Source organism: Medicago sativa, chromosome 4 (assembly GCF_051527215.1).
Source record: "Medicago sativa cultivar Bolivia chromosome 4, Bolivia_mono, whole genome shotgun sequence".
Taxonomy (NCBI): domain Eukaryota; kingdom Viridiplantae; phylum Streptophyta; class Magnoliopsida; order Fabales; family Fabaceae; genus Medicago; species Medicago sativa.
In genome coordinates, this window is record NC_140752.1 from 27566687 (window position 1) to 27592243 (window position 25557).

A 25557-nucleotide genomic window follows, 5' to 3' on the forward strand; every position below is an offset into this window, starting at 1 on the left:
CCCATCAACAACAAACTCATAGAAGTAAACCCACAAAAAGCATAGCCACCACCACCACCACTAAAACTACCATTAACCACCACAAAAACCACCATTAATCCTCACCAAAACCAGCACCAGCCACCACGAGCATCACAACCAAAAACCAACACCAGCCACCACGAGCATCACAACCAGAAAAGACCAAGTATCAACACCACCATGGAAACCACCACGAATCACCACAAACCAACACAACCAAAAAACAACCTACGAGCTCCTCAACATCATCACCACAAACATAACTCACCGCCACATAAAAATAAAATAAAAATTAGTCAAAGTTGTATGAATTAACCACCGCCCCCTGCAATATTTTCCAATTGCTGGCTAGCGTGCTTAACGGCAGTAACAGGAGTGGTTCATGATAGATTGGTACAAACACTTACAAAACAAGCATGACACACCCAGAAGTAACACTCGCCCCTAATCCTTCAACCAACTATGCACAAAACACAAAATCCCCACAAGTAAATTTCCAATGCAAGATCCGAATCCAGATCTAGATCTACTACCACAAACCATCCTGCTAGATAAAAACCCACCATGAACTACGCCAAGAACCACCACCACCATAAAACCCCTCCAAAAACCATCACAAACCACCACAAAAACACAACAAACTAACACCACCATGAACACCAACAATGGAGAAAACAACCGCTGAGAGAAATCGATGGCCGAGTGATGCGGACGGCCCAAGCCAATCATTGCACCACCAATGATTGAATCTACATCGTGGTGGATATAGGTTGGATTGGAAGGGAGGAGGGTGACGGTGGAGTCCAGTAACATACTTCTGACAATTATGTGGGAGAAAAGTCCAGTAACATATCTCTGGCAACTATGTTGAGAAAAGTCCAGTAATATAACTCTGGCAAAATGATGAGTAGGTGTGGTACCACATTCATATAGGTCTTACGACTGAGTCCATATGCATAAAAATTGATGATGATTTGGATTTGGTGAATAAATGTAATTGTGTGAGACGATGAAGATGATTATATGTTGATGTTCTTATGAAGATGGTTATTGATGACTATATGTGTTGTGACTATTTTAGAATTGAATTGTGTCATTATGTTTGTGATGATTTTGGTTCTTATGCTGTAATAATATTTTCTTACTAATGTGGATTGAGTTGATGTAGTATATTCTCTAATGCTCTGAATATTATGTTGTGATGTGATACGACTTTCACTTAATTGCTTATGTGTTCTTCTCATTTATTTTATACTATTACATGTTCTCGAAACTCACCTCTTTATTGTTTGTGTTTGCTGGCTTGGCCCTGCGGTTGCGAAACCGTAGTTCTATATGTTATGAGTCTTGGAGTCAAGTACATGCCTTCCATGAAGACTTGTCTTGCGTCGTCTGTTATTTTGGGGAAATGCACTGCTGTGATAGTGACACGGGAAAAGGGATATGCTTACTTACTTAGTTTTGTAAGAAAGTCATTGTCTATGATGTAAAAGAAAGTATTTTTAAAAGCAAAATATTCGATGTTAATATTATTATAATTTTCAAGGAAGCGAAATCTGAATTATGTTTGTTATGAGTCAATGTGTTATCATGAACCTTGCGGAAGAATTCCTATATTATTAGAAAAAAATGTATTTGACACTTTCCGCTGCGAATCAAACTCTATTTTCGAAATAATAATTATAACATTTATTTTTGGGATTTAGGGTGTCACAAATATCACGTTGAGGAATTATTTGTATGGCATCCTCTTGAGGTGTACCCACAGGTGAAGGGGAAGATGTCATTCCGTTCTGTTGAAGGACACGAACTTCACTTCGTATCCGTGAGCTTGCACCGTTGGCAGTCATGGTAGTTTCTTGGAAAGTTTTGGTTTTTAGTGGTTTAAAAACGGGGAGAGATTATATTTTCCCACAGACGGCGCCACTGATCGTACCTGATCAGAAGGTGACTGTCGGTGCTTTGAATGCGGTGGTTTAAGTGGTGGTTGAATACTTCAAGAATGCTTCTTGTAACGACGAGGGGTGTGTACCTGCAGGCACTCCGACGCTCAAGTAAGTAGAGATCAGAGAATGAGGGTTTAGAGAGAAGATAAATTCTACCTTGGGGACTGCTAAGAGTCCCTTATATGTAGAGGTGGGTGGCTGCAGAGCCGTTGTAATGGCACACGTGCGCCCGGCGGTTACGAAATCGTGGGAAGTGTAACCGTCAGGGAGAGATTCCCGGGAACGTGCGAAGAGACATTGCAGTTCGTTTGAACTGGTCTCGTTTGCTCCGTGCACCCCCCTTGTGGGGAAGAGGTGTGTTGCGAGTAATATTGCCAAATGCATCATTTGTGCTTGGATTGTATCGAGCCTAAGTAGATGGGTCTTAGGTCTTTCGACCGGTCCAGAACAGGGTGTTTCTGCCATTTGAAGAGACTTTAGGAGAGGTAAGTGCAATTTTCCCAAAATTATTTAGCCATTGGTTACAAAAAAAAAATGACCAAGTGAGGTCAGTTGTCCCCAATCATTACAATTCAGATCCGTTCCTGAGTACACCAAGATTCCATCATGTGACACCTTAAACCCTGTAAACAAACACTCAAACATATAAACAAACACTAATAGAAGATTTAAGAGTAAAATGAACGACAAGAGTACCAAATGCAACAAAAGAAGACTTCTTCCTATCACTAAAGTGAGCAATGAGACAGAGAGACCAATATCACTAAAGTGAGCAATGAGACAGAGAGACCAAGTGAAAATACAGCAAGAGCGAAACACATAATAAAAATAATAAAGAGAACATAACCTTCAAATAATACTAACTCCGTCCTTAATTACAAGATCCTTTTGAGAATATTTTTTGTACCTTTTTATAATACCCTCTTGTATTTCCATCAACAATTATTTCTTTACCAATATACTCTGTTTTTTTTTCTTTAACAAGCCAAAATGATATATATTAATAACAACGACGACTCATCCTGCACAAGGTGTGCAAAAAAGAAACGCCCGAAAAACAACAACGGTTTATTTTATTACTTAAACTTGGATTGAGACGGAATATTAAAATAATAAATATTCATAATAACTTTTTTTTATTTTTCCTAATTCATTTCTTTATATAATAATTATTAGTCTTAAATTCCCTTTTGATCTCCCTATTTTAACTTAATCGGAATTTTGATCCTCCTATTTTACATTTTTTGAGTTTTTTTTAATCCCCACCAATTTTAATTTTTTGAGGAAAATCCCCACCAATTTTAATGATTTTTCACTGTCATTAATGACGTGACGGTCGATATTATAGGTTGATTAATTACTGGTTTATATTATGTGATACACTATGTCCTATTTTGTTATGTTATGCTTAATATTATGTTGAGAAACTTCATATGTTCAGAACATGTATATATATATGTTCAAAAAATTGTATAATTATATGCATTATTGGTTCAGATTCTATAAGTTGAGCCAATAATTTAAGTGTTCGGTTTTTAAAATCTAAAACATGTTAACATACTGAAGTCAAGTGTGTTTGAAAACTGATGAATTGAGGATTTGGTACAGTTATAACCAGAAACATATATGCATGTTAATTTTCAGATTCTATAATCTGATAGTAAAACCTTGTGGTCTACAATGCACCAAAGTTTTATGTGATCCGCAACTTAAAAAAACTTTTATAAATTGGTGTGGTCGGTTCATTTTCATTCTACACATAACAATTAACATTTATCCGGTCGAAATGAACTCTAACCTACATGTGGTTTACTACAACAAGGGGATACCCAATCAATTTAGGATAGTGTTGATGTTACACTGTCTGATTTGAATGATCAATTTGACCAAATTAATGGCCGTCTCAACCATGGTGACAACAAAAGGGTGCTGAAGTTATGATTATCATCGTTTGTCCGTCGATTTAGATGGATGTGTTTGGTTCAACTACATGAAACTTCAAAACGACATACATGTGAGAACAATAATGTTCTATATAATTGTTTAACATTGTTCCAAGGGACCAATCGAGATAGACATACTTTGTTGAGATGCTATTCGGGCAAGCTCGATTCGACCTAGTACATACAAAGAAATCAGGGCATGTATGGATGAACCCGATGAAGAACCTAGCTTGATTCTTCCATGATCTTGTTTGTGTTTGATTTATGTTGCTATTAGGGGTGGGAATAGGCCAGGCCGTCCGACAGGGGCCTACGGCCTAGCCTATTTAAAGCCTAGCTCGGCCCAGCTCGTTTATTAACAAGGCCAGACTCAAGCTTTTTATAAGGCCTATTTAATTAAACAGGCCAGGCTAAGGCTTGCATAAAAACCTATTAAGCCCATCAGGCCGGCCTATTAGATTTTTCATATATAATATATCTTCCATTATTGATATTTTTGAAGTTTTTTTCCATAAACACAAGCCTTCATATAATTGGTTATTTAGTAGTTGATATATTGGTGTGATTAGACCTTCATATAAATTCATTATTTAGTAGTAAACATATTTGTGTGTTTTAGGCCTTAATAAGTTTTGGCCTATTTAGGAGTAGGTTTACATGTGTTGTCAGGCCTTAGCATATAATAGGCTTTTAAATAGGCTTTCAGGCTTCATCAGTCCTTTAAAAAGGTCAGGCTAGGCCTCGAAAATGAGCCTATGACGGGTAATAAGTCAAGCTCAGGCCTATAATTTTTGAAGTAGGCTAAGCTTAGGCCTTACAAAGCCCAGCCCGGCCTAGCCCATTTCCACGCCTAGTTGCTATATACCGCTGTTGTTGAATTTTTGTTGTTCCTATTGTTGTAGTTCAATTATGTTATTGTTGATGTAGAATATGGTTTAATGGGAAGTTTCTTGATCTTCTATGTTTCGAAAGCTTTCGGATTCTATAATCCCAAAACAGCAAATACGTCGTTAGGATTAAAGAATTCGAACGGGATAAAATGAAAAAATTTTAGGACACTCAAGAAGGATGGGAAAACATTTCACCCTTATTAAATATCCCTTATGTTATGTCTCATTGGTTAATAGGAAGAATTATAATATCTCTTTGCTAGGCCCAAGTTCTGCATTAATATTTGAGCTGGCTACACATCTTCCATGCATATTCTCATCACTGCCCTATCTAGTTAAATTCATTATGCATGCTGCCATCCAACCATTCTAAATATCTGCTTCCTTATTAATAGGACCATCGATAATTAATATCAATAGTAGCTTGATTGAACTTGATCGTGTCGTGGTGTGTGTGGAAAAATGTTACCTTGATGCAACACAGAAAAATATCTGGCAAGAAATATAATACTTGATTGTGTCGTGATGTGTGGAAAATGTCACCTTGATGCAACTTGTTTACTCCAATTGCCATATAATTTTTCCACCTTGTATCAACGTGGAAAAATTCACAAAAACTAATGACTTTTCGTACATGAGAGTAGACTCACAGAGACGAAGACTAGTATAAAAGCAGCTAATCACTCTTGTGTTTTATGTACCAAACTCAAAAATCATACTAAGATGGCTTCCTTTCGCTTCCTAGTGTTGCTCCTTATTGTTCTCATTGTCATCCCTCAGGGTCTTGCACAATATGGACCACTTCCACCTTCTTATAGTGGGCCGCCACCACATAAGAAGTTACCAGTGTACAGACCTTCGATGAAAAAGGTGCCAGTTGAAAAATCACCGGTGTACAAACCATCAGTTGAGAAGCCCTCCGTTTTCAAGCCACCGGTAAAGAAACCACATGTCCGCAAACCACAGGTTGAGAAGCCTTGATATTAGAAGCCGCGTCGCCACCAAATTAAGTACCCCTATGCAGATGATTGTACTCGTTTCTAAAGTATGCTATTAAGAAAATAAGCCCTAATAAGTTATATGTACGTATAGTTCATGTCCAAGAAAATAAGTAATCAATATAGTTTTTATGCAAAGATTTAAGATTCATGTATCTTAGTTTGAATCCTTGGTTTACAGTGCTGTATATTGGCATGACAGGTATTGCGAGTGTAAAATGGAGCAACAAAAAATGGTGGCTTTTGTACTACAAATTAATAATAAGAAATTTATGGTTTAGTTGTTCTACTGTTGGTTTTTTTTTCTTTTTCTTGTTTTGATTCACATTGACTAAATCGTGACACAAACTTACTAATTTCAATATTGCCTTTTATAATTTCTATCTGCCTTAACATGCTAGTCTTGTCTTATATAGACACAATCAACAAATTAAAGAAATTAAAAGATCGTTAAAATAGTCATATCAGTCAACAACAAAACCATTTAATCTTTTCCTTAAAAAAGAAAAGATTTAATCTTTAAATTAAAAGATATTTGTTTGAGTGTGCCTATTTTTTTTTTTATTTGGGTTTGACAAAATGTACTCGACTTAAATAAATAATTCTAGTTGATTTATTGTGTTAGATGCACAAAAGGGCAAAAGTTATTATGCATAAGGATTTCCTTATGCATGGTGCATAAGCAAATCAGAACCATTAGATCAAGGACAGGTGTTATAATCTGGTGCTTCAGCTCAAACATATCACAACCGTCCGATATTGCACACGTGTTCTAATCTTGAGCTTCAGATGCTACAGTGTTTCGTCCCTAACAAGATCGCTTTTCTCACCGTTTCCGTCGCCCACGCCGTTTCACGATCACGGTTCTCACCGTTTCTTGCCGTTCCGACGTGATTCTCAGCCTCGCTCGCTTCTCCGACGTTATTTTCACCCTTCTCTCCGACGTGATTCACCCTTGATTCGTGCGATTCAGAAATTCATCTTGATTCATCTTGATTCGTGCGATTCAGAAATTCATCGCCGGCACCTCGATTCTCACCGTTTCTCGCTTCTGCAACTTGATTCTCATCCTTTCTTCGCTTCTCCGACGTGATTCTCACCTTTCTCTCTGACGTGTTTCTCACCTTCCTCTGACGTTATTCACTCCGAGGTATTTCTCCGGCGAGTTATTCATTTATATGATTCAGTCTGTTAATTCGATGCAATCTGTGATATTTTTGCTAAATGCTACAAAACTGATGGTTGAATCATTGAAAATCATTGTTGATTATATAAAATTACTGTTGAATCATTGAATTGAAAACTGATGCTTTAAAATTGAAGTTAAGGATCATTGAATTGAAAACTGATGCTATAAAACTGAAGTAAACTGAATCATTGCAAATTATTGTTGTAGTAAGAATTTTACTTGATTGAATCATTGCAATGATTGAATCATTGCAATATGTGATATTTTAGTTCAGTTGATTACATCAGTTGATTACATCAGTTAATTTGATTCAATCTGTGATGTTTTTAACTCAATGTGAATATTCAACTGTGAGTTTTTAACTCAATGTTATAAAACTGATGATTGAATCATTTAAAATAACTGTTGGAGTATGAGTGTTAGGGATAATTTGATAGCAATTTAGCTTATTACTCACCAAAACCATTTCCACAGGCCAATGGTTTTGGAGTACAACTCACCAAAACCATATGCACAAGCCAATGGTTTTAACATAGTTTTTCAGAGTTTTTCAGTAGTTTCAATTTATCATATCTAATGGTTTTTTTGTTCTTAATAGTGTTTGTTGCTGTTTTCAATGGATTTGATATCAACTTCATCTGAGAGTGGACAATTGACGGTTGAAAATTCAGTTATTGATGCGGATAGTTCTCAATGTTACTCCTTTAGTGATAAAGAATCATGGAAGTCTTTGGTCTTTAAATCTATAAAAGAGATTGAAGATTTTTATTTTAATTATGCATATAACACTGGATTCTCTGTTAGGAGTATGTTGAAGTCCAAGAACAATTCACAAAATAAGAAATCGGATAAGGTACATTATGTGTGTTATGCTTGTAACAAAGAAGGTTTCAAGAAGGGAAGTCTGCTTAATCCTAAAAACAGGCCAACATGTGACAGTCCAGTTCTTGTTGAGTATGAGAAAGCTAAAGAAAAACCAGAGGAAAGGGTTGGTTGTAAAGCTGGAATATATTTGAAGTTGGATGAAGCGTTGAATGTCTATAAGATATATAGGTGGGAAGTTGATCACTGTCATCCATTACATAAACCAAAGCATTTGCGCTACTTGAGATCATTTCGAGAAGTAAATGAAGTTCAAGGACAACTTGCTTTAATAAATTCTAAAGCTGGAATGTCGATGAGAACATCTTATGAAGTGATTGGTGAAGGTGTTGGAGGCACGGAGAATCTTCCTTTTCGATTTTCGGACTTAAAGAACTATCTAATGACGACTCGTCAAAAGGAGATGGTGGCTGGTGAAGCAACTGTTATTCAAGAATTCTTTAGAAATGAAGCTCTCTCGAAACCAGGTTTTTACTATGATATCCAAGTTGATGCTGCAGAAGACATAGCTAGTATTTTTTGGGCAGATGGAATTATGCAACAAGATTATGCTCTATTTGGTGATGTTGTCAGTTTTGATACAACTTACCGAACAAACAATAAATATCGGCCATTAGGTTAGTATTTTGTACTTCTCACAGTTTTTAATTCTTATATTCTTGAAATTTGAATGAATGTTCTGGTTTAGAATTGAAGGCTCTGGTATATGTGTGTTAATTTGGCTCTTGTGTGTGTTTAGAGTTGAATGTTTATATTGATTGAAGGTTTAGATTTTAATGTTCTGGTTTATTGGTGATCCTATCTTGACTTAGAATTTGTGCTCTGTACAGCCATAGAAAGATCATATGTGTTTTTTTATCAATGATAAATAAATAGCTCTTTCTGTGTTTGCGAGTTTAGACATCTCGCTTGAGAAGTTGTGCTATGTCCAGCTATGCAAAGATCATAGGTGTTTTTTTGTGTTTTTTTACAGTTGTTAAATGAATAGCTTTTTCTATTTACACAGCACAATGGTTTTATATTTTTTAAATATGTTGTATTTTGTTCTGATTTGGTTCATTTACATTTCAGCTGCCTTTCTTGGTTTTGACAATCATCGTAAGAGTGTGTTATTTGGTGTTGCGCTACTGTATGATGAGACATCAGCTACTTTTGATTGGTTGTTTACAACTTTTTTGAAGTGTATGTCCAATAAGAAACCTCAAACCATATACACAGACCAGGCTGGTGCGTTGTTGAAGTCAATTCCGAATGTTTTTCAAGGTGTCTTTCATGGTCTTTGCTCATGGCACATGGGAGAGAATGCAAAGAAAAATCTCGGCTCTCGTGCAAACAGTGCATTTTTCGATGAGTTAACTAATTTGGTTTCAAATGTCGAAGATGAATCAGATTTCGACTACAATTGGGATCAGATGATGAAAAACTGTTTTAATGGAAGGCCTACTTCAGACTTTAAGTGGCTTGTTCAAACTCATTCAAATCGTATGCATTGGTCTTCAGTTTGGGTGAGGTCTCATTTTACAGCTGGTTTGAAAACGACTCAGTTAAGTGAGTCTTTCAATGCTTTTCTTCGTGGATTTTTGCAGCCAGACCATTCACTTGTTCGATTCTTTAGTCATTTCAACATTATGGTTCAGAGAATGAGGGATAATCATGCTGATTTGGACTTCAAGGCTGCAAACACTAGAACAAAAAATAATTATCCCAACAGTCAGCTTATGCGGTCCGTAGTAAACAAGTATACACCATCTTCCTTTTCATTTATTCACAGTCAGTATGACCTTTCCTTCAAATACTATTTTGAGGAGGACACAACAAAAGGGTCTGAATTGAACAAGTTCTTCAAAGTTTTTACAATTGAGAAGGTTGATTATAATTACGACGATGTTGATAATGATAATGAGAGGGTTTCAAATGTTGATGTTTTGGATGCAGAACTTGAAGGAAACCTTTCCCCAAGGTTTGAAGATCATAATCGACTTGATGAAAGGGTTGTCACAATCGACATTAGGAGCAAAAGTTTTACGTGTTCATGTCGTATGTTTGAGAACCGGGGTTTTTTATGTCGACATGTTTTCAAGATTTTGGAGTTCTTAGGTGGTCATGTGCAATATCATTTTTTGAAGACTATATCTGCACAATATGTTTTAAAGCGGTGGACTAGAGATGTGCGTCCGTCTGTCGATAAGCTGAAATCTACCATGAATGTTGGCACTAAAGACACCACTCAAGCACAACGATATCAACAAATTTGTGCTGTTACAGTCCAGCTTTCTACACGTGTTTGCGCAGATGCGGAGGCATCTGAAATATTTCTCAACGGTGTTCTTGAGGCAGGGAAAAAGGCAGAGGAGTTTCTTATTTCTAAAGGTAGTCATACAGATCGATCATCCGTTACGCCTTCTAAGTCTTCAAAAGCAGTTGCTGTCTGTGAACCATCTGTTGGGACTGCACCAAAGTTCAAAGAAAGACCAAATTCAATTAGGTCAAAGAAGCGACTTAAAAGTGTTTATGAAAAAGCTAGGGCAAGACAGAAATTCCTTATAGCTCGGAAGAAGCAAAAGAAAGATGATGAGGCTTTAACAATTTAAGCGGGCACTGATTGTTTTTTATGTTATAAGTTAGGAAAGATGATGAGGCTTTAACTAAAAAGGTGGTCACTTATGTTATATGTGATAAGTTTGTACTAGATTTTATATCAAATTCTTGATTGTTATGTATTGGTTTGAATATTATGTTCTGGAAACTATACATTTTCACATTTGTTGGTTTTTACGTATTTATTATTATATTTTGGTACAAAACCATTAGATTGTTAATTTGGTTTCATATAGTACACTATCAAAACCATTAAACCATAATTATGGTTTAGTTAAGATTTTCAATTCTGAGTCAAGTGGATAAATTACTGAGTTTTGCAATTTGCTTCAATCTATTCAAGTGATAAAATTAATAGTAAATGATGTCAATTCTGATGTAATGCGCGGTGACAATATTACTATGTTTTCGAAATTGAAACCACTCATTCCTTGAATTCATTCATGATGTGGCATGTTGAGAGCAAAGAGGAAACAGATGATATAAATTAAAGTCATAATCAAACAAGGCATTTTTAAACAATGTAGCATTATTGGAAAAACATACTAATATTATAGTTCCAAACATTACAAACCATACTAACATTATAAATCCAAACATAACAAAATGAAAAATACTTATACAGAAATATTATGAAAACATAAATATGATTACTAATAAATACTAAGATTACTTTTTTCTTCATCCATAGAACGCCCTGATTTTTGTCCAGCAATCCAACACTTTCTCTCTCCATACCACAAGTTGATTGTACTTTTGCTCCCATTGCTCAACCGCATTCTGCAACGTTGTGTGTAATTCAGTTCCAGCCATAATCCTCCCCGCCAGCTGCAAGTGATGAACCTTTGATGCCTCAAATTCTGTCCCGGTCAATTTCCCTTTTTCTTTTTCTTCTGCAAGTGCCTTCTCCAATACTTCGATTCGAGTATCAGAGGCATGCTTTTGCAATGATAGTTCCGTCATTGCTTTTTCAGCAGCGACAAAATCATCATTGAGCACCTTCCATTGTCGTTCGAACACAGAAAGTTCCTGTCTTGCGATGTTTGCATTTAGGGTATCGGTTTCAATGATTGGTAAACCTGCAGCAAACATGTTTTCCAACTGAAGACATGAACAGACTAATCCTGAATGAACAGGATTGAGGAGGTTTCTTAGTGGACGGATTTGGCTTAAAAGTTGGGATAATTGGTTTCTAATATTGGCATCGGAATAGAATACTTCAAATGTGTTGTTTACGATGATTTCTCTTATCTGATTTGCAAGATCTGTTGCCCTTGCGATGTCTCCGTTTACAGCAACTGGAAACGAATTTGCAGTAGTGACGTCTGACATTTTTTGTTTTTGAAATCTAAGTGACACAAGACCTTATTCTGAAAATTTGTATGGGAAGCTGATAAAAAATGATTGACAATTATGGTACTAATTCTGAAACATTCTCTAAAGCAACCTCATTATATATAGGAATATGTTAATCCTTATGTTTCAACTTCCCATCCTAAGCAGTTTAATAACCATACTAGGCAGTTTCATTTAGTTTCAACTTCCCTACAAAACCATAGTTAACTCCTTTTTTTAAATTAATTGCATTTTTCAACTGTCCATGACTCTGACTCTTCCATTCTAACCGTTATTATACCTTTTTCCCGTATTTATCTTGGTGGGGCCGTGGAAATTTATGTGTCTCTAATATTTTGTTACAAAACCATTAGGCAGTTATATTGGTTTCACATAGAACACTTTCAAAACCATTAAACCGTATTAATGGTTTCAGTAAAGGTCGTTATTTAAAATTGTTTCTCAATAATAATTTTCATTATTCTTTTATTTTATAAACCATTAAACCACAATTTTACTTAGACAAATGCAGAAATTTGTTTTACAACGGAAGAAACAAAAGAGAGATGATGAAGCTTAATAAATAAAAAAGTGGTTACTGATTGATTAATTCGAATTAAGTAATTGTTTTCTATGTTATAAGTTTGCACTATAACACTAAAAATAATTAAACCAAACTTATTGTTTCAGTAATAATTCCATCTTTTAAAACCATTTGACAATGATTTTGGTTTCACAATTAAAGCTATCAAAACCATTAAAACAGACATATGGTTTCAGTAATAGTCTCATCATTTAAAACTCCATAAACTTGACAGAAATATATAAATTCATCAACATCTGTGTACAAACTCCTTAAAAAACATTAAAACTCCAAAAAAAAAACATTAAAACTAATTCATTATTTAATCGGAGATGCTAGCTTTTCAAGCACTTCTTTGTAGTTTGAAGTTGCTGCCTTCTCCACATGTTGTCTTTTGTTATTGCTTGAGTCAGTTAATATTGTTGAACAGATTTCAATTCTCATATCCATAATTCTTGCAACCTTCCCATTCTCCCCACGCTTTTTCAGTTTGGTCCAACCTTTGAAAGATTCCATTTGTGGATTGCCATCCTCCCATTCAGCAAGAAACTTCATGCAAAACACTCCACAACTGTCTTTATCAGTTTGAATAGGCACCTTTGGTGTTTCCCATGTAAATTTGCTAAACTGGAAAGGCATTGTGATGTTGCTTTTCTTATACAATTCTTTCACGAATGCTTCCACCTCCTTCAGCCATACATCAAACATTCGTTTGTACACAGTTGGGTCTCCATTCTTCATGTGCAGTGGATCTCCTGCCAAGCTGTTCAGGAATTGTAACTTTTGGCTCTTGAGATTCACTACGAAGGATACATAATGACTACCCGGATTTCCAATTATTGCTGGTGTCATTATCTATTTCATCAGTAAAAAAACAATCAACATCATATAATTCAAACAATTAATGTGTAGAAATCTTTCAAAAATAAAATGAACGTAGTCTCACATATTCTAGACATGAAGGGTCAATAGCTTACCAATCCATGTATTTGAACTTTTTCAGCTTTTGGATGAATCGTTCAAATGCAACCTTTTCTGTTATATTCAGGGCATCAGGTCTTTCCAAGTCAACCTGTTTATATAAAATGAGTCAAAATCAATTTCAAAAAGAACTAAACATTATGTATTTAAAATTTTAACATTCATGAAATGTAATGCATACATAATTCATGAATGGTGTGACCAGTCTTGTCATTTTGTCAGCTGGTTGTTGATTCCAGTTATAGCAATTGACCCAGACATTTATAACGAAGCATGACACCCATTCATCTTTTTTAAGTGTGCACAAGTCTCTTCTTTGTAGAGCGTAAGCATGAGCGTTGTATTCCGAGCAGTACAAAAACTCCTCCCTACATTATTATAAAGCATTTAGCGTTTGTACTAATACGATATTATATGATATTAGAAACTGTAGTATAGCCAAATAAACATTAACAGTGTGACTCATCATCTTCATTATCACCTGGATGATCAAATAAAACCATTAAATACATCCAATGGTTTTGGAGGACAACTAACCAAAACCATTTACACAACACAATGGTTTTAGCATAGTTTTCAGAGTTTACCAAAGTGCTAACGAAGTACTAATTCATATAATATGCCAATAAATATTTAAAATGGTTTTCCTTACTCATTAAGTGAATTGCTCCATGCAAATGTTGATATGTCCTTTTGCATCTTATTGCATTTTGACTCGTAGACAGCTTCATCATAAGGGCTTTCAAGGTATTTCGATTTCTTTACAGCTCTTCTTTTACGCTCAGGGGCTTTTCCAGATATGTCATGCTTGGTCTTTCTTTTCCTTGCCTTCACACTTTTGTCATTGTCCAAGTCAATTACCTCATCTGCTAACACTGACCTTAACGGAGTTGCCCTGTCAAATAAATTATGTAATTGTTAGTTTGCAGAATTTATATTTTGCAGAATTTAATGAAGCAATGTCACATTGGTTGATACTTACTTTACAATAATGTCATTACCGAATTCCAGATGCTTATCCTCCTCCGCATTCTCCTGCTTCGTGTCCTTCTCCAGGTTATCCTCCTCCATCACCCTTTCTTGATTCACATTGCTTGCTTCAGATTTTGTCTTAAATGATGTGTTTTTCTCCAGGTTCTCCTGCTCCGTGTCCTTCTCCTGGTTTTCTTCCTCCATCACCCTTTCTTGATTCACATTGCTTGCTTCAGATTTTGTCTCAGATTTTGTCTTAACTGATTTACTATTGACAAACACATCATATATAGAAAAGCATTAGTTAGTTCATATAGTTGTACATATCACAAATTAAAAACCATTGAAACACATCATTTATATTCATTTCTTACCCTGCATTCGAAGCTTCTCCCACATCAAAAAACTCTGGAAACCTCAAGATTGTTTCCTGCGTAACGGAAATATTGCATGCTTTACTCACTGAATCATCAAGGATTTTGGCATCAATCTCATTCTCTCCATCATCATCATCAATCTCATATGATACATCTTTGTCATGATTTTCTTCACTGAATTAAACATTTTCTTATATGTGTCAATCTTATGCAGATATCAAACATTAAATCATGTTAAGACTTAAAATTAGATGCAGTACCTTTTTTCCCTTCCAGTGCTTCCATCCCCTCTATTTTCTTCACTATCAGGTGCTTCCATACTTTTTTCATGACTTGAACTGTTATTCTCGTCGTATTCAGGTTGAACTTCAATTGGACTGTCGTTGGTTGTATCTTTTGGAACATCATCATTTTCCCCAGAAGTTTCAACATTTCCCTCAGCTATTCTTCTTTCCAAGGTTTCAGCAGTTGTAGTGTAGATTTGTATGCAAGACCTACAATGATTAAGATGCATCTGTGCCTGCAAAAATTTTATGTATATGTACTATTAGTATTTTGAAAAACATATGTCTGTTTCAATGGTTCTGATTAGCTTTAATTGTGAAACCATTTTTATGTATATCTCACCTTAGAGAGTGGGCAAGTATCTGCATCAAAACAAAATACAAGGGGACCTTCAATTGTGTTGTGTGTAACGCCCGTCTTAATTATTTACTTAATTTAATGAGGATTTATATATTTATTTATATATATATGATTTAAGAATTTAAATAGTTTGCATGATTTATAGATAAATTATGTGATTTTCTAGAATGACGTGAAGTATATTGATGTTGTGAAGCTGTTATGTTGGTGTGACTTATTTTATTATTAAATAAAATAAGATATGAGAAATAAAATAAAAATATTAGAAGTTGGGCTGTGATGTGTAAAGAGTAAGTTTAGAGGTGAGAAGAGTAATACGAAAAGATAAATAGGGCAAACATAAGTTAGAAACGTTTTTACGTGAAACGCTTTTGGAGAAAAGGGAGAAAAGTCAAAAAAGAGGAGAACTAGAGGGAGAGCTGCGATTTCATCATAACCAGGTAAGGGTGAGACTAATTTTCAATATTATTAAGAGTATGATTCTATAGGATGAATTTAGCATGATCAGGTTAAGTTTTGGTGAGAATTGAGAATTAGGTTTAAGAACAATTTTGATGATTGAACCATGAACAAATGTTAGATTGATGCTAAATTAGTGTACAGAACTCAGATATACCATAAGATGATAATTAGATGTTGAATTGAGGTTAGAATTAGGAGATTAAGTGAAAAGTTGGAATTTTTAGGTTTCTGGCCATACTGACATTCATCGCTCGCACCTGCGAGCAAGAACACTCGCAACTGCGAGCTAGAACCCAGAACTCGCAACTGCGAGCAACGCAACTCGCAACTGCGAGTGACCTGTGAGCTCGCAACTGCGAGCAGAATAACTCGCCACTGCGAGTAAATACGTAGGAACCCAGAATGCACACTTTGCTCGCCATTGCGAGTGAAGTTACTCGCCACTGCGAGTTAGGCTGTTAGTTGCCCAAAATTGTCCCGATGCGATCCTTTCGCACGTGTAGTCTTGAGATGACCTTAGAAGTAAGTTAGAGAGCTGTTTAGGATGCTTTCATAAGCTCCAGAAGTCTGTTATGGTGACTGAAACTAGAAGTGTTGCTGCATGAATGCTATAATGATGTTTTATGATATTTATATTGATGTAATTAATTCTTTATGTGAATGTTAACACATTCAAGCGTTGTTAATTGTTGTATGTTGCTGCTGTTTTCTGTTGTCGACTGTTAGTGTCTTGAGGTTGCATGAGTCGGTCTATGTTGTTGGAATTTAAGAAGTCGTCCATGATTATGAGTCGTATGAGTTGTACACGTCGTTGTCTAAGTTGTTGGAAGTTGAGTTCATTGCATGCTCATTAAAGTTGGGGGCTTTAGGCCCGGCAGCCTTTGTGCTCATTAAAGTTGGGGGCTTTAGGCCCGGCAGCCTTCGTGCTCATTAAAGTTGGGGGCTTTAGGCCCGGCAGCCTTTGTGCTCATTAAAGTTGGGAGCTTTAGGCCCGGCAGCCTTTGTGCTCACACGTTGAAGAGCCTATTATGCTCATTTTGTTGCTGATTGGTACCACATGCATTTGCATATCAAGAAGTTCATGATGTTTAAGTTGTCGAGTTGTTGTCGAGTTGATAGAGTTGCATGGTCAAAGATGAGTCGTGTTGTTAGGTTGTTGTTGAGTTGATAGAGTTGCATGGTTAAGGATGAGTTGTGTCGTCAAGTTGAGTGTTAAGTTGATTATGATTTGTGATGAAAATTAGTAATGGTATTTGATGATTGTATTTGTTATGTAATGAAAAATATGCTAATTGTTAATTGTTGATATGTTATTAATGTTTAAGTTGTTAAATGCATTTTATTAGATTATATGCTTAATGTATTGATTATGAAATCTCACCCCTTCTGCGTATATGTTGCCTCGACCGTGGGTAATGTGCAGGTAATAAAGATTAGAGGCGTTCATGAGTGGACTCTCAGTTGGTGTCTAGGTGCTCTGATACGTAACGGGATGGGGGCTTGCTTTTACTTCTATTCCTTACGTGTTTCTTTTATGAACTAATTTATGAGAATTTCCAATAAGGCCTGTGTGCCAAGATTTCTATTATGTTGAACTATTTTCCGCTGCGTAGTTTCAGATTTTATGATGTTGAACTTGAAGGATAATTATTATTATCTATTTTATGATTCTCAAGAAGTATGTGACATTCCGTTTATGACTTAAATACTCTGATTTTAAATGAAATTTTCAAGTTGGGGAAAATGGGGTGTTACAATTGGTATCAGAGCAGGTCGGTCCGTCCGGCCAAGTAGTGAGTCGAGTTGTGTCTTTAGGAGTTGGAATACCACTATTATGATATTCTAAATGTTGTGTGTTGTGCAGAGAAGAGACCTGGAGGCTGCGAATCTTATTTGCTATAAGAGGACTAGAATGGCTGGAAGAAATGATGCTGCGATTGCTGCTGCTTTGGAAGCTGTAGCCCAAGCTGTGGGACAACATCCAAATGCTGGTGCTGGTGCGAATGCTGATGTGAGAATGTTGGAGACCTTTCTGAGAAATCATCCTCCTACCTTCAAAGGAAGGTACGACCCTGATGGAGCACAGACGTGGCTCAAGGAGGTTGAGAGAATTTTCAGAGTTATGCAATGTACTGATGATCAGAAGGTGCGTTTTGGAACGCATATGCTGGCTGAGGAAGCTGATGACTGGTGGGTGAGCCTCCAACCTACCCTAGAGCAGGATGATGCAGTTATTACTTGGGCTGTGTTTAAGAGAGAATTCCTAAACAGATATTTTCCTGAGGATGTTCGCGGGAGAAAAGAGATCGAGTTCCTTGAGCTAAAGCAAGGAAACATGTCGGTGACAGAGTATGCAACAAAGTTTGTGGAGCTGGCTCAGTTCTATCCACACTACACGGGGGACAATGCTGAGTTCTCCAAGTGTATCAAGTTTGAGAATGGTTTGCGTGCTGATATTAAGCGAGCCATTGGTTACCAACAGATCCGTGACTTTTCTGCTTTGGTGAGTAGATGCAGAATCTATGAAGATGACAGCAAAGCTCATTATAAGATTATGAGTGAGAAGAGGGGTAAGGGCCAACAAAGTCGCCCAAAGCCTTACAGTGCTCCTGCTGACAAAGGAAAAGGAAGAGCTAATGATGAGAGGAGGTCTAATAAGAAGGATGCTGGTGCTGAGGTTGTTTGTTACACTTGTGGCGAGAAAGGCCATAAGAGTACTGCTTGTACTAAGGATATTAAACGGTGCTTTCGTTGTGGCAGTAAAGGACATACACTTGTAGAGTGTAAGCATGCGGACATTGTGTGTTTTAACTGCAAAGAAGAGGGTCATATTGGGTCTCAGTGTACGAATCCGAAGAAGACTCAGACTAGAGGGAAGGTGTTTGCTTTGACTTGTACTCAGACTGAAAATGAGGATCGTTTGATCAGAGGTACTTGTTATATTAACAATACTCCTTTAGTTGCTATTATTGATACTGGTGCTACACATTGTTTTGTTGCTTTTGATTGTGCTTCTAAGTTGGGTCTTGCTGTGTCTGATATGAGTGGAGAAATGGTCGTCGAAACTCCAGCTAAGGGTTCGGTGACTACTTCTCTTGTTTGTTTACGATGTCCTTTGTCTATGTTTGATCGTGATTTTGAGATTGATTTAGTTTGTCTGCCTCTGAGTGGAATGGATGTAATTCTTGGTATGAACTGGTTAGAGTACAACCATGTTCTCATTAATTGTTTTAGTAAGTCGGTGTGTTTCTCTTCTGCTGAAGAGGAAAGTGGAGCAGAATTTTTGTCTACTAAGCAGCTGAAGCAATTAGAACGCGATGGGATCTTGATGTTTTCCTTTATGGCATCCTTATCTTTGGAGAATCAAGCAGTGATTGACAAGTTGCAGGTGGTGTGTGATTTTCCTGAAGTTTTCCCTGATGAAATCCCTGATGTACCACCGGAGAGAGAAGTTGAATTTTCTATTGACCTTGTTCCGGGGACGAAGCCTGTGTCTATGACACCTTATCGTATGTCAGCTTCTGAGTTGGCTGAGTTGAAGAAACAGTTGGAGGAATTGCTAGATAAGAAGTTCATTAGACCGAGTGTTTCACCTTGGGGAGCGCCGGTATTGTTGGTTAAGAAGAAAGATGGAAGTATGAGGTTGTGCATTGATTATCGACAACTGAATAAAGTAACTATAAAGAATAGATATCCACTTCCTAGAATTGATGATTTGATGGACCAGCTGGTGGGTGCACGTGTGTTCAGCAAGATTGATTTAAGGTCGGGTTATCATCAGATTAAAGTAAAAGATGAAGACATGCAGAAGACGGCCTTTAGGACGCGATATGGTCATTATGAATATAAGGTGATGCCTTTTGGTGTGAGTAATGCGCCTGGCGTGTTTATGGAGTATATGAATCGCATTTTCCATGCATTTTTGGATCGCTTTGTGGTTGTGTTCATCGATGATATTTTGATTTACTCTAAGACAGAAGAAGAACATGCAGAACATTTGAAAATCGTTTTGCAAGTGCTGAAAGAGAAGAAGTTGTATGCTAAATTGTCTAAGTGTGAATTCTGGTTGAACGAGGTAAGTTTTCTGGGCCATGTTATTTCTGGTAGTGGTATTGCAGTCGATCCATCTAAAGTTGAAGCAGTATCACAATGGGAGACTCCTAAGTCAGTTACAGAGATTAGAAGCTTTTTGGGTTTGGCAGGATACTATCGAAGATTTATAGAAGGATTTTCTAAGTTGGCACTTCCGTTAACACAGTTGACGTGTAAAGGTAAAACCTTTGTGTGGGATGTTCATTGTGAGAATAGTTTTAATGAATTGAAGAAGCGTTTGACGACGGCTCCAGTTTTGATTTTGCCAAAACCTGATGAACCTTTTGCGGTGTATTGTGATGCGTCCAAATTGGGCTTAGGCGGTGTGCTTATGCAAAATGGTAAGGTTGTTGCTTATGCATCAAGACAGTTGAGAACTCATGAACGAAACTATCCTACTCATGACCTTGAATTAGCTGCAGTCGTATTTGTCCTTAAGATTTGGAGACACTACTTGTATGGTTCGAGATTCGAGGTGTTTAGTGATCACAAGAGCTTGAAGTATTTGTTTGATCAGAAAGAATTGAATATGCGACAGCGACGGTGGCTCGAATTGTTGAAGGATTATGACTTTAGTTTGAATTACCATCCGGGTAAAGCTAATGTTGTTGCGGATGCCTTAAGTAGGAAGAGTTTACATATGTCTGCTATGATGGTGAAGGAATTTGAATTACTTGAACAGTTTAGAGATATGAGCTTAGTTTGTGAAATGTCGTCTCGGAGCGTTAAGTTAGGAATGCTGAAAATTGATAACGATTTCTTGAAAAGTATTAGAGATGCACATAAGGTTGATGTTAAGTTTATGGACTTGTTGGTTGCTAGTAATCAAACTGAAGATGGTGACTTTAAAGTCGATGATCAAGGTGTGTTGAGGTTCCGAGGTAGGATTTGTATTCCAGACAATGATGAGATAAAAAGGATGATTCTGGAAGAGAGTCATAGGAGTAGCTTGAGCATTCATCCGGGAGCTACAAAGATGTATCATGATTTAAAGAAGCTGTTTTGGTGGTCAGGATTGAAACGTGATGTGGCACAATTTGTGTACTCTTGTTTGATTTGTCAGAAGTCGAAGGTAGAGCATCAGAAACCTGCTGGGTTGATGACACTGTTAGATGTACCAGAATGGAAATGGGATAGTATATCCATGGATTTTGTGACGAGTTTGCCAAATACTCCTAAAGGGAATGACGCAATTTGGGTGATTGTTGACAGATTGACGAAGTCGGCACATTTCCTTCCGATTAATATTAGTTTTCCTGTGGCTCAGTTGGCAGATATTTATATTCGAGACATTGTGAAGCTGCATGGTGTTCCTTCAAGCATTGTGTCAGATAGAGACCCACGATTTACTTCTAGATTTTGGAAGATTTTGCAAGAGGCTTTAGGCTCTAAGTTGAGATTGAGTTCGGCTTATCATCCTCAGACAGATGGTCAGTCGGAAAGAACAATTCAGTCACTCGAAGACTTGTTGAGAGTTTGTGTACTTGAGCAAGGTGGGACTTGGGATAGTCATCTCCCGTTAATAGAGTTCACATATAATAACAGCTATCATTCAAGTATTGGGATGGCACCTTTCGAGGCTTTGTATGGTCGGAAGTGTAGGACTCCGTTGTGTTGGTTTGAAACAGGTGAAAGTGTAGTTTTAGGACCAGAAATTGTTCAGCAGACTACTGAGAAAGTGAAAATGATTCAAGAAAAGATGAAAGCGTCGCTGAGTCGACAAAAGAGTTACCATGATAAGCGTAGGAAAGACATTGAGTTTCAAGAAGGGGACCACGTGTTCTTGAGAGTTACTCCGATGACCGGTGTTGGTCGTGCATTGAAGTCTAAGAAGTTGACTCCGAAGTTTATTGGTCCTTATCAGATATCTGAGAGAATTGGCACGGTGGCTTATAGAGTTGGCTTACCACCGCATTTATCAAATTTGCATGATGTGTTTCATGTGTCGCAGCTGAGGAAGTATGTTCCAGACCCGTCCCATGTGATTCAGAGTGATGACGTACAAGTTAGAGACAACCTTACGGTGGAGACTTACCTTTGAGGATTGATGATCGCAAAATGAAGACGTTGAGAGGCAAAGAAATACCTCTAGTGAGAGTTGTTAGGAGCGGCACTACTGGTGAAAGCTTGACGTGGGAGCTGGAGAGTAAGATGATGGAGTCTTACCCAGAGTTGTTTGCTTGAGGTAAATTTTCGAGGACGAAAATTCTATAAGTTGGGGAGAGTTGTAACGCCCGTCTTAAATATTTACTTAATTTAATGAGGATTTATATATTTATTTATATATATATGATTTAAGAATTTAAATAGTTTGCATGATTTATAGATAAATTATGTGATTTTCTAGAATGACGTGAAGTATATTGATGTTGTGAAGTTGTTATGTTGGTGTGACTTATTTTATTATTAAATAAAATAAGATATGAGAAATAAAATAAAAATATTAGAAGTTGGGCTGTGATGTGTAAAGAGTAAGTTTAGAGGTGAGAAGAGTAATACGAAAAGATAAATAGGGAAAACATAAGTTAGAAACGTTTTTACGTGAAACGCTTTTGGAGAAAAGGGAGAAAAGTCAGAAAAGAGGAGAACTAGAGGGAGAGCTGCGATTTCATCATAACCAGGTAAGGGTGAGACTAATTTTCAATATTATTAAGAGTATGATTCTATAGGATGAATTTAGCATGATCAGGTTAAGTTTTGGTGAGAATTGAGAATTAGGTTTAAGAACAATTTTGATGATTGAACCATGAACAGATGTTAGATTGATGCTAAATTAGTGTACAGAACTCAGATATACCATAAGATGATAATTAGATGTTGAATTGAGGTTAGAATTAGGAGATTAAGTGAAAAGTTGGAATTTTTAGGTTTCTGGCCGTACTGACATTCATCGCTCGCACCTGCGAGCAAGAACACTCGCAACTGCGAGCAACGCAACTCGCAACTGCGAGTGACCTGTGAGCTCGCAACTGCGAGCAGAATAACTCGCCACTGCGAGTAAATACGTAGGAACCCAGAATGCACACTTTGCTCGCCATTGCGAGTGAAGTTACTCGCCACTGCGAGTTAGGCTGTTAGTTGCCCAAAATTGTCCCGATGCGATCCTTTCGCACGTGTAGTCTTGAGATGACCTTAGAAGTAAGTTAGAGAGCTGTTTAGGATGCTTTCATAAGCTCCAGAAGTCTGTTATGGTGACTGAAACTAGAAGTGTTGCTGCATGAATGCTATAATGATGTTTTATGATATTTATATTGATGTAATTAATTCTTTATGTGAATGTTAACTCATTTTGTTGATGATTGGTACCACATGCATTTGCATATCAAGAAGTTCATGATGTTTAAGTTGTCGAGTTGTTGTCGAGTTGATAGAGTTGCATGGTCAAAGATGAGTCGTGTTGTTAGGTTGTTGTTTAGTTGATAGAGTTGCATGGTTAAGGATGAGTTGTGTCGTCAAGTTGAGTGTTAAGTTGATTATGATTTGTGATGAAAATTAGTAATGGTATTTGATGATTGTATTTGTTATGTAATGAAAAATATGCTAATTGTTAATTGTTGATATGTTATTAATGTTTAAGTTGTTAAATGCATTTTATTGGATTATATGCTTAATGTATTGATTATGAAATCTCACCCCTTCTGCGTATATGTTGCCTCGACCGTGGGTAATGTGCAGGTAATAAAGATTAGAGGCGTTCATGAGTGGACTCTCAGTTGGTGTCTAGGTGCTCTGATACGTAACGGGATGGGGGCTTGCTTTTACTTCTATTCCTTACGTGTTTCTTTTATGAACTAATTTATGAGAATTTCCAATAAGGCCTGTGTGCCAAGATTTCTATTATGTTGAACTATTTTCCGCTGCGTAGTTTCAGATTTTATGATGTTGAACTTGAAGGATAATTATTATTATCTATTTTATGATTCTCAAGAAGTATGTGACATTCCGTTTATGACTTAAATACTCTGATTTTAAATGAAATTTTCAAGTTGGGGAAAATGGGGTGTTACATTGTGCAGTCTGGTTACGCCGGCTGTCAGTCCATGCTCGAGTCCCATAATGTCATAGACCTTCTGAAGTTCTTGGTTTGCCGCCATGACATCCCAATCACGAAGTGATGGCCGCTTGTATTGTCCTGTCAGAAAAGGACTTCTCTCCCCCATTTTGTCCATGTAATTAATCTGCACAATAAAAACATGCACATACATAATTTAAAAATCTAACACTTATTTGTTTAAAAAATACAAATATACAGAATATATAATATGATCACCATTAGGAAGTGGAAGTCCGCTAATGGATTTGCAACTTCCGAATTTTGCAGGCCTTCTTTCATATATTCAAGAACATGGGAACACCAGTTATAAGATGATACCCCAGCTGGATCTTCAAATATGTGTGCATATTGGAGAGATACAAAGCTACTATTAGTGGGGCACAAAATATTGTGAATGATATAACAGATTGCACCTTTCACCCACGCATTTGGTTTCTCAAGTATCTTCAGTATTCTCTCCAATTCTGTCACCCTCACAGAAGCCGAATAAGTTCCAGTCAGACCTAATTCTTTCCTTAATTTCTTTATTGCTTCCTCAGAACAGAGATCCACGTTAATCTTCTTCCCTGCCACTGGAAGCTCATACACCCTATGTACATCTTCCTCTTTCAATGGAAGTACCTCATTCTTGCTTAATACAATCCACATGTTATCTTTGTCAAAGTTTTTAACAACCCAATCCATAAAGAAAGTGTGGATTCTTTTCCAGTTGCAGATATGCAGCATTCCACCAAAGCCAGACTTATTCAAAACCTCAATGATCTCTGTTTTGTTTCTCTTTCGATATATTGAATTCATAATTTCATATACCTTAGGTATACTCAGCTTGTGCCTCAGTCTGTGCTTTGCATTTTCCTCATTCAAACTTCCTTCATCAGAATCTTCACCATCATTTTGTTGTTTCCTTTTCTTATGCCTCTTTTCCTTACTTCTAGCATCTTTTTTCTGCTCCTTATGTTTATCACCACCAGATGATGAACCAGTGACCTTTTTCTTTGCCCTTAGCCTCTCTTGTTCATCCTCCAATTGTTCTTCATTCTCTTGTTTCCTTTTTTTACTCCTGGTTATGTGATGCTTCTTTTCTTTGCCCTTAGCCTCTCTTGTTTTATGCTCCTTACTTTTATCACCACCGGATGATGAACCAGTGACATTATTTTGTTCATCCTCCAATCGTTCTTCACTCTCTTGTTTCCTTTTGTTACTTCTGGTTATGTGCTCCTTATTTTCTTTGCCCTTAGCCTCTCTTTTTTTATGCTCCTTAGCCTCTCTTGGTTTATGCTTCTTCTTTTTGCCCTTAGCCGCTCTTTTTTTATGATCCTTATTTGTATCACCAGCAGATGATGAGTCATTGATATTCTTTTCATCCTCCTCCTCCATTTGTGTAAGTCCTAAACTGAATGATGGCAATGTACCTTGCTCTGTAGTTTTTTCCACCTGGATGATCAAATAAAACCATTAAATACAGCCAATGGTTTTGGAGTACAACTCACCAAAACCATTTGTTCAGCACAATGGTTTTAGCATATTTTTCAGAGTTTACCAAAACCATTTGCTCAGCACAAGTGCTTACAAAGTACAACAACAATACT

At 36.8% G+C, this 25557-nt stretch overlaps 1 protein-coding gene, 1 long non-coding RNA gene and 1 pseudogene across 2 annotated transcripts; 2 read left to right on the top strand and 1 right to left on the bottom strand.

Moving 5' to 3' along the window:
• Positions 1-7573: 7573 nt before the first annotated feature.
• On the top strand, positions 7574-10460 carry LOC146927437 (protein FAR1-RELATED SEQUENCE 5-like). The gene is made up of 2 exons (XM_085707078.1): positions 7574-8486; positions 8941-10460. The coding sequence occupies exons 1-2, from the start codon at positions 7604-7606 to the stop codon at positions 10458-10460; spliced, it is 2403 nt and encodes an 800-aa protein (XP_085563204.1). The 5' UTR covers positions 7574-7603.
• A 2116-nt stretch (positions 10461-12576) lies between these two features.
• LOC146927438 (uncharacterized) lies at positions 12577-25399 on the bottom strand (annotated as a pseudogene).
• LOC146927439 (uncharacterized) lies at positions 21970-23852 on the top strand. The gene is made up of 2 exons (XR_015005674.1): positions 21970-22099; positions 23590-23852. It is a non-coding gene; the product is annotated as an uncharacterized LOC146927439 (long non-coding RNA).
• Positions 25400-25557: the final 158 nt, after the last annotated feature.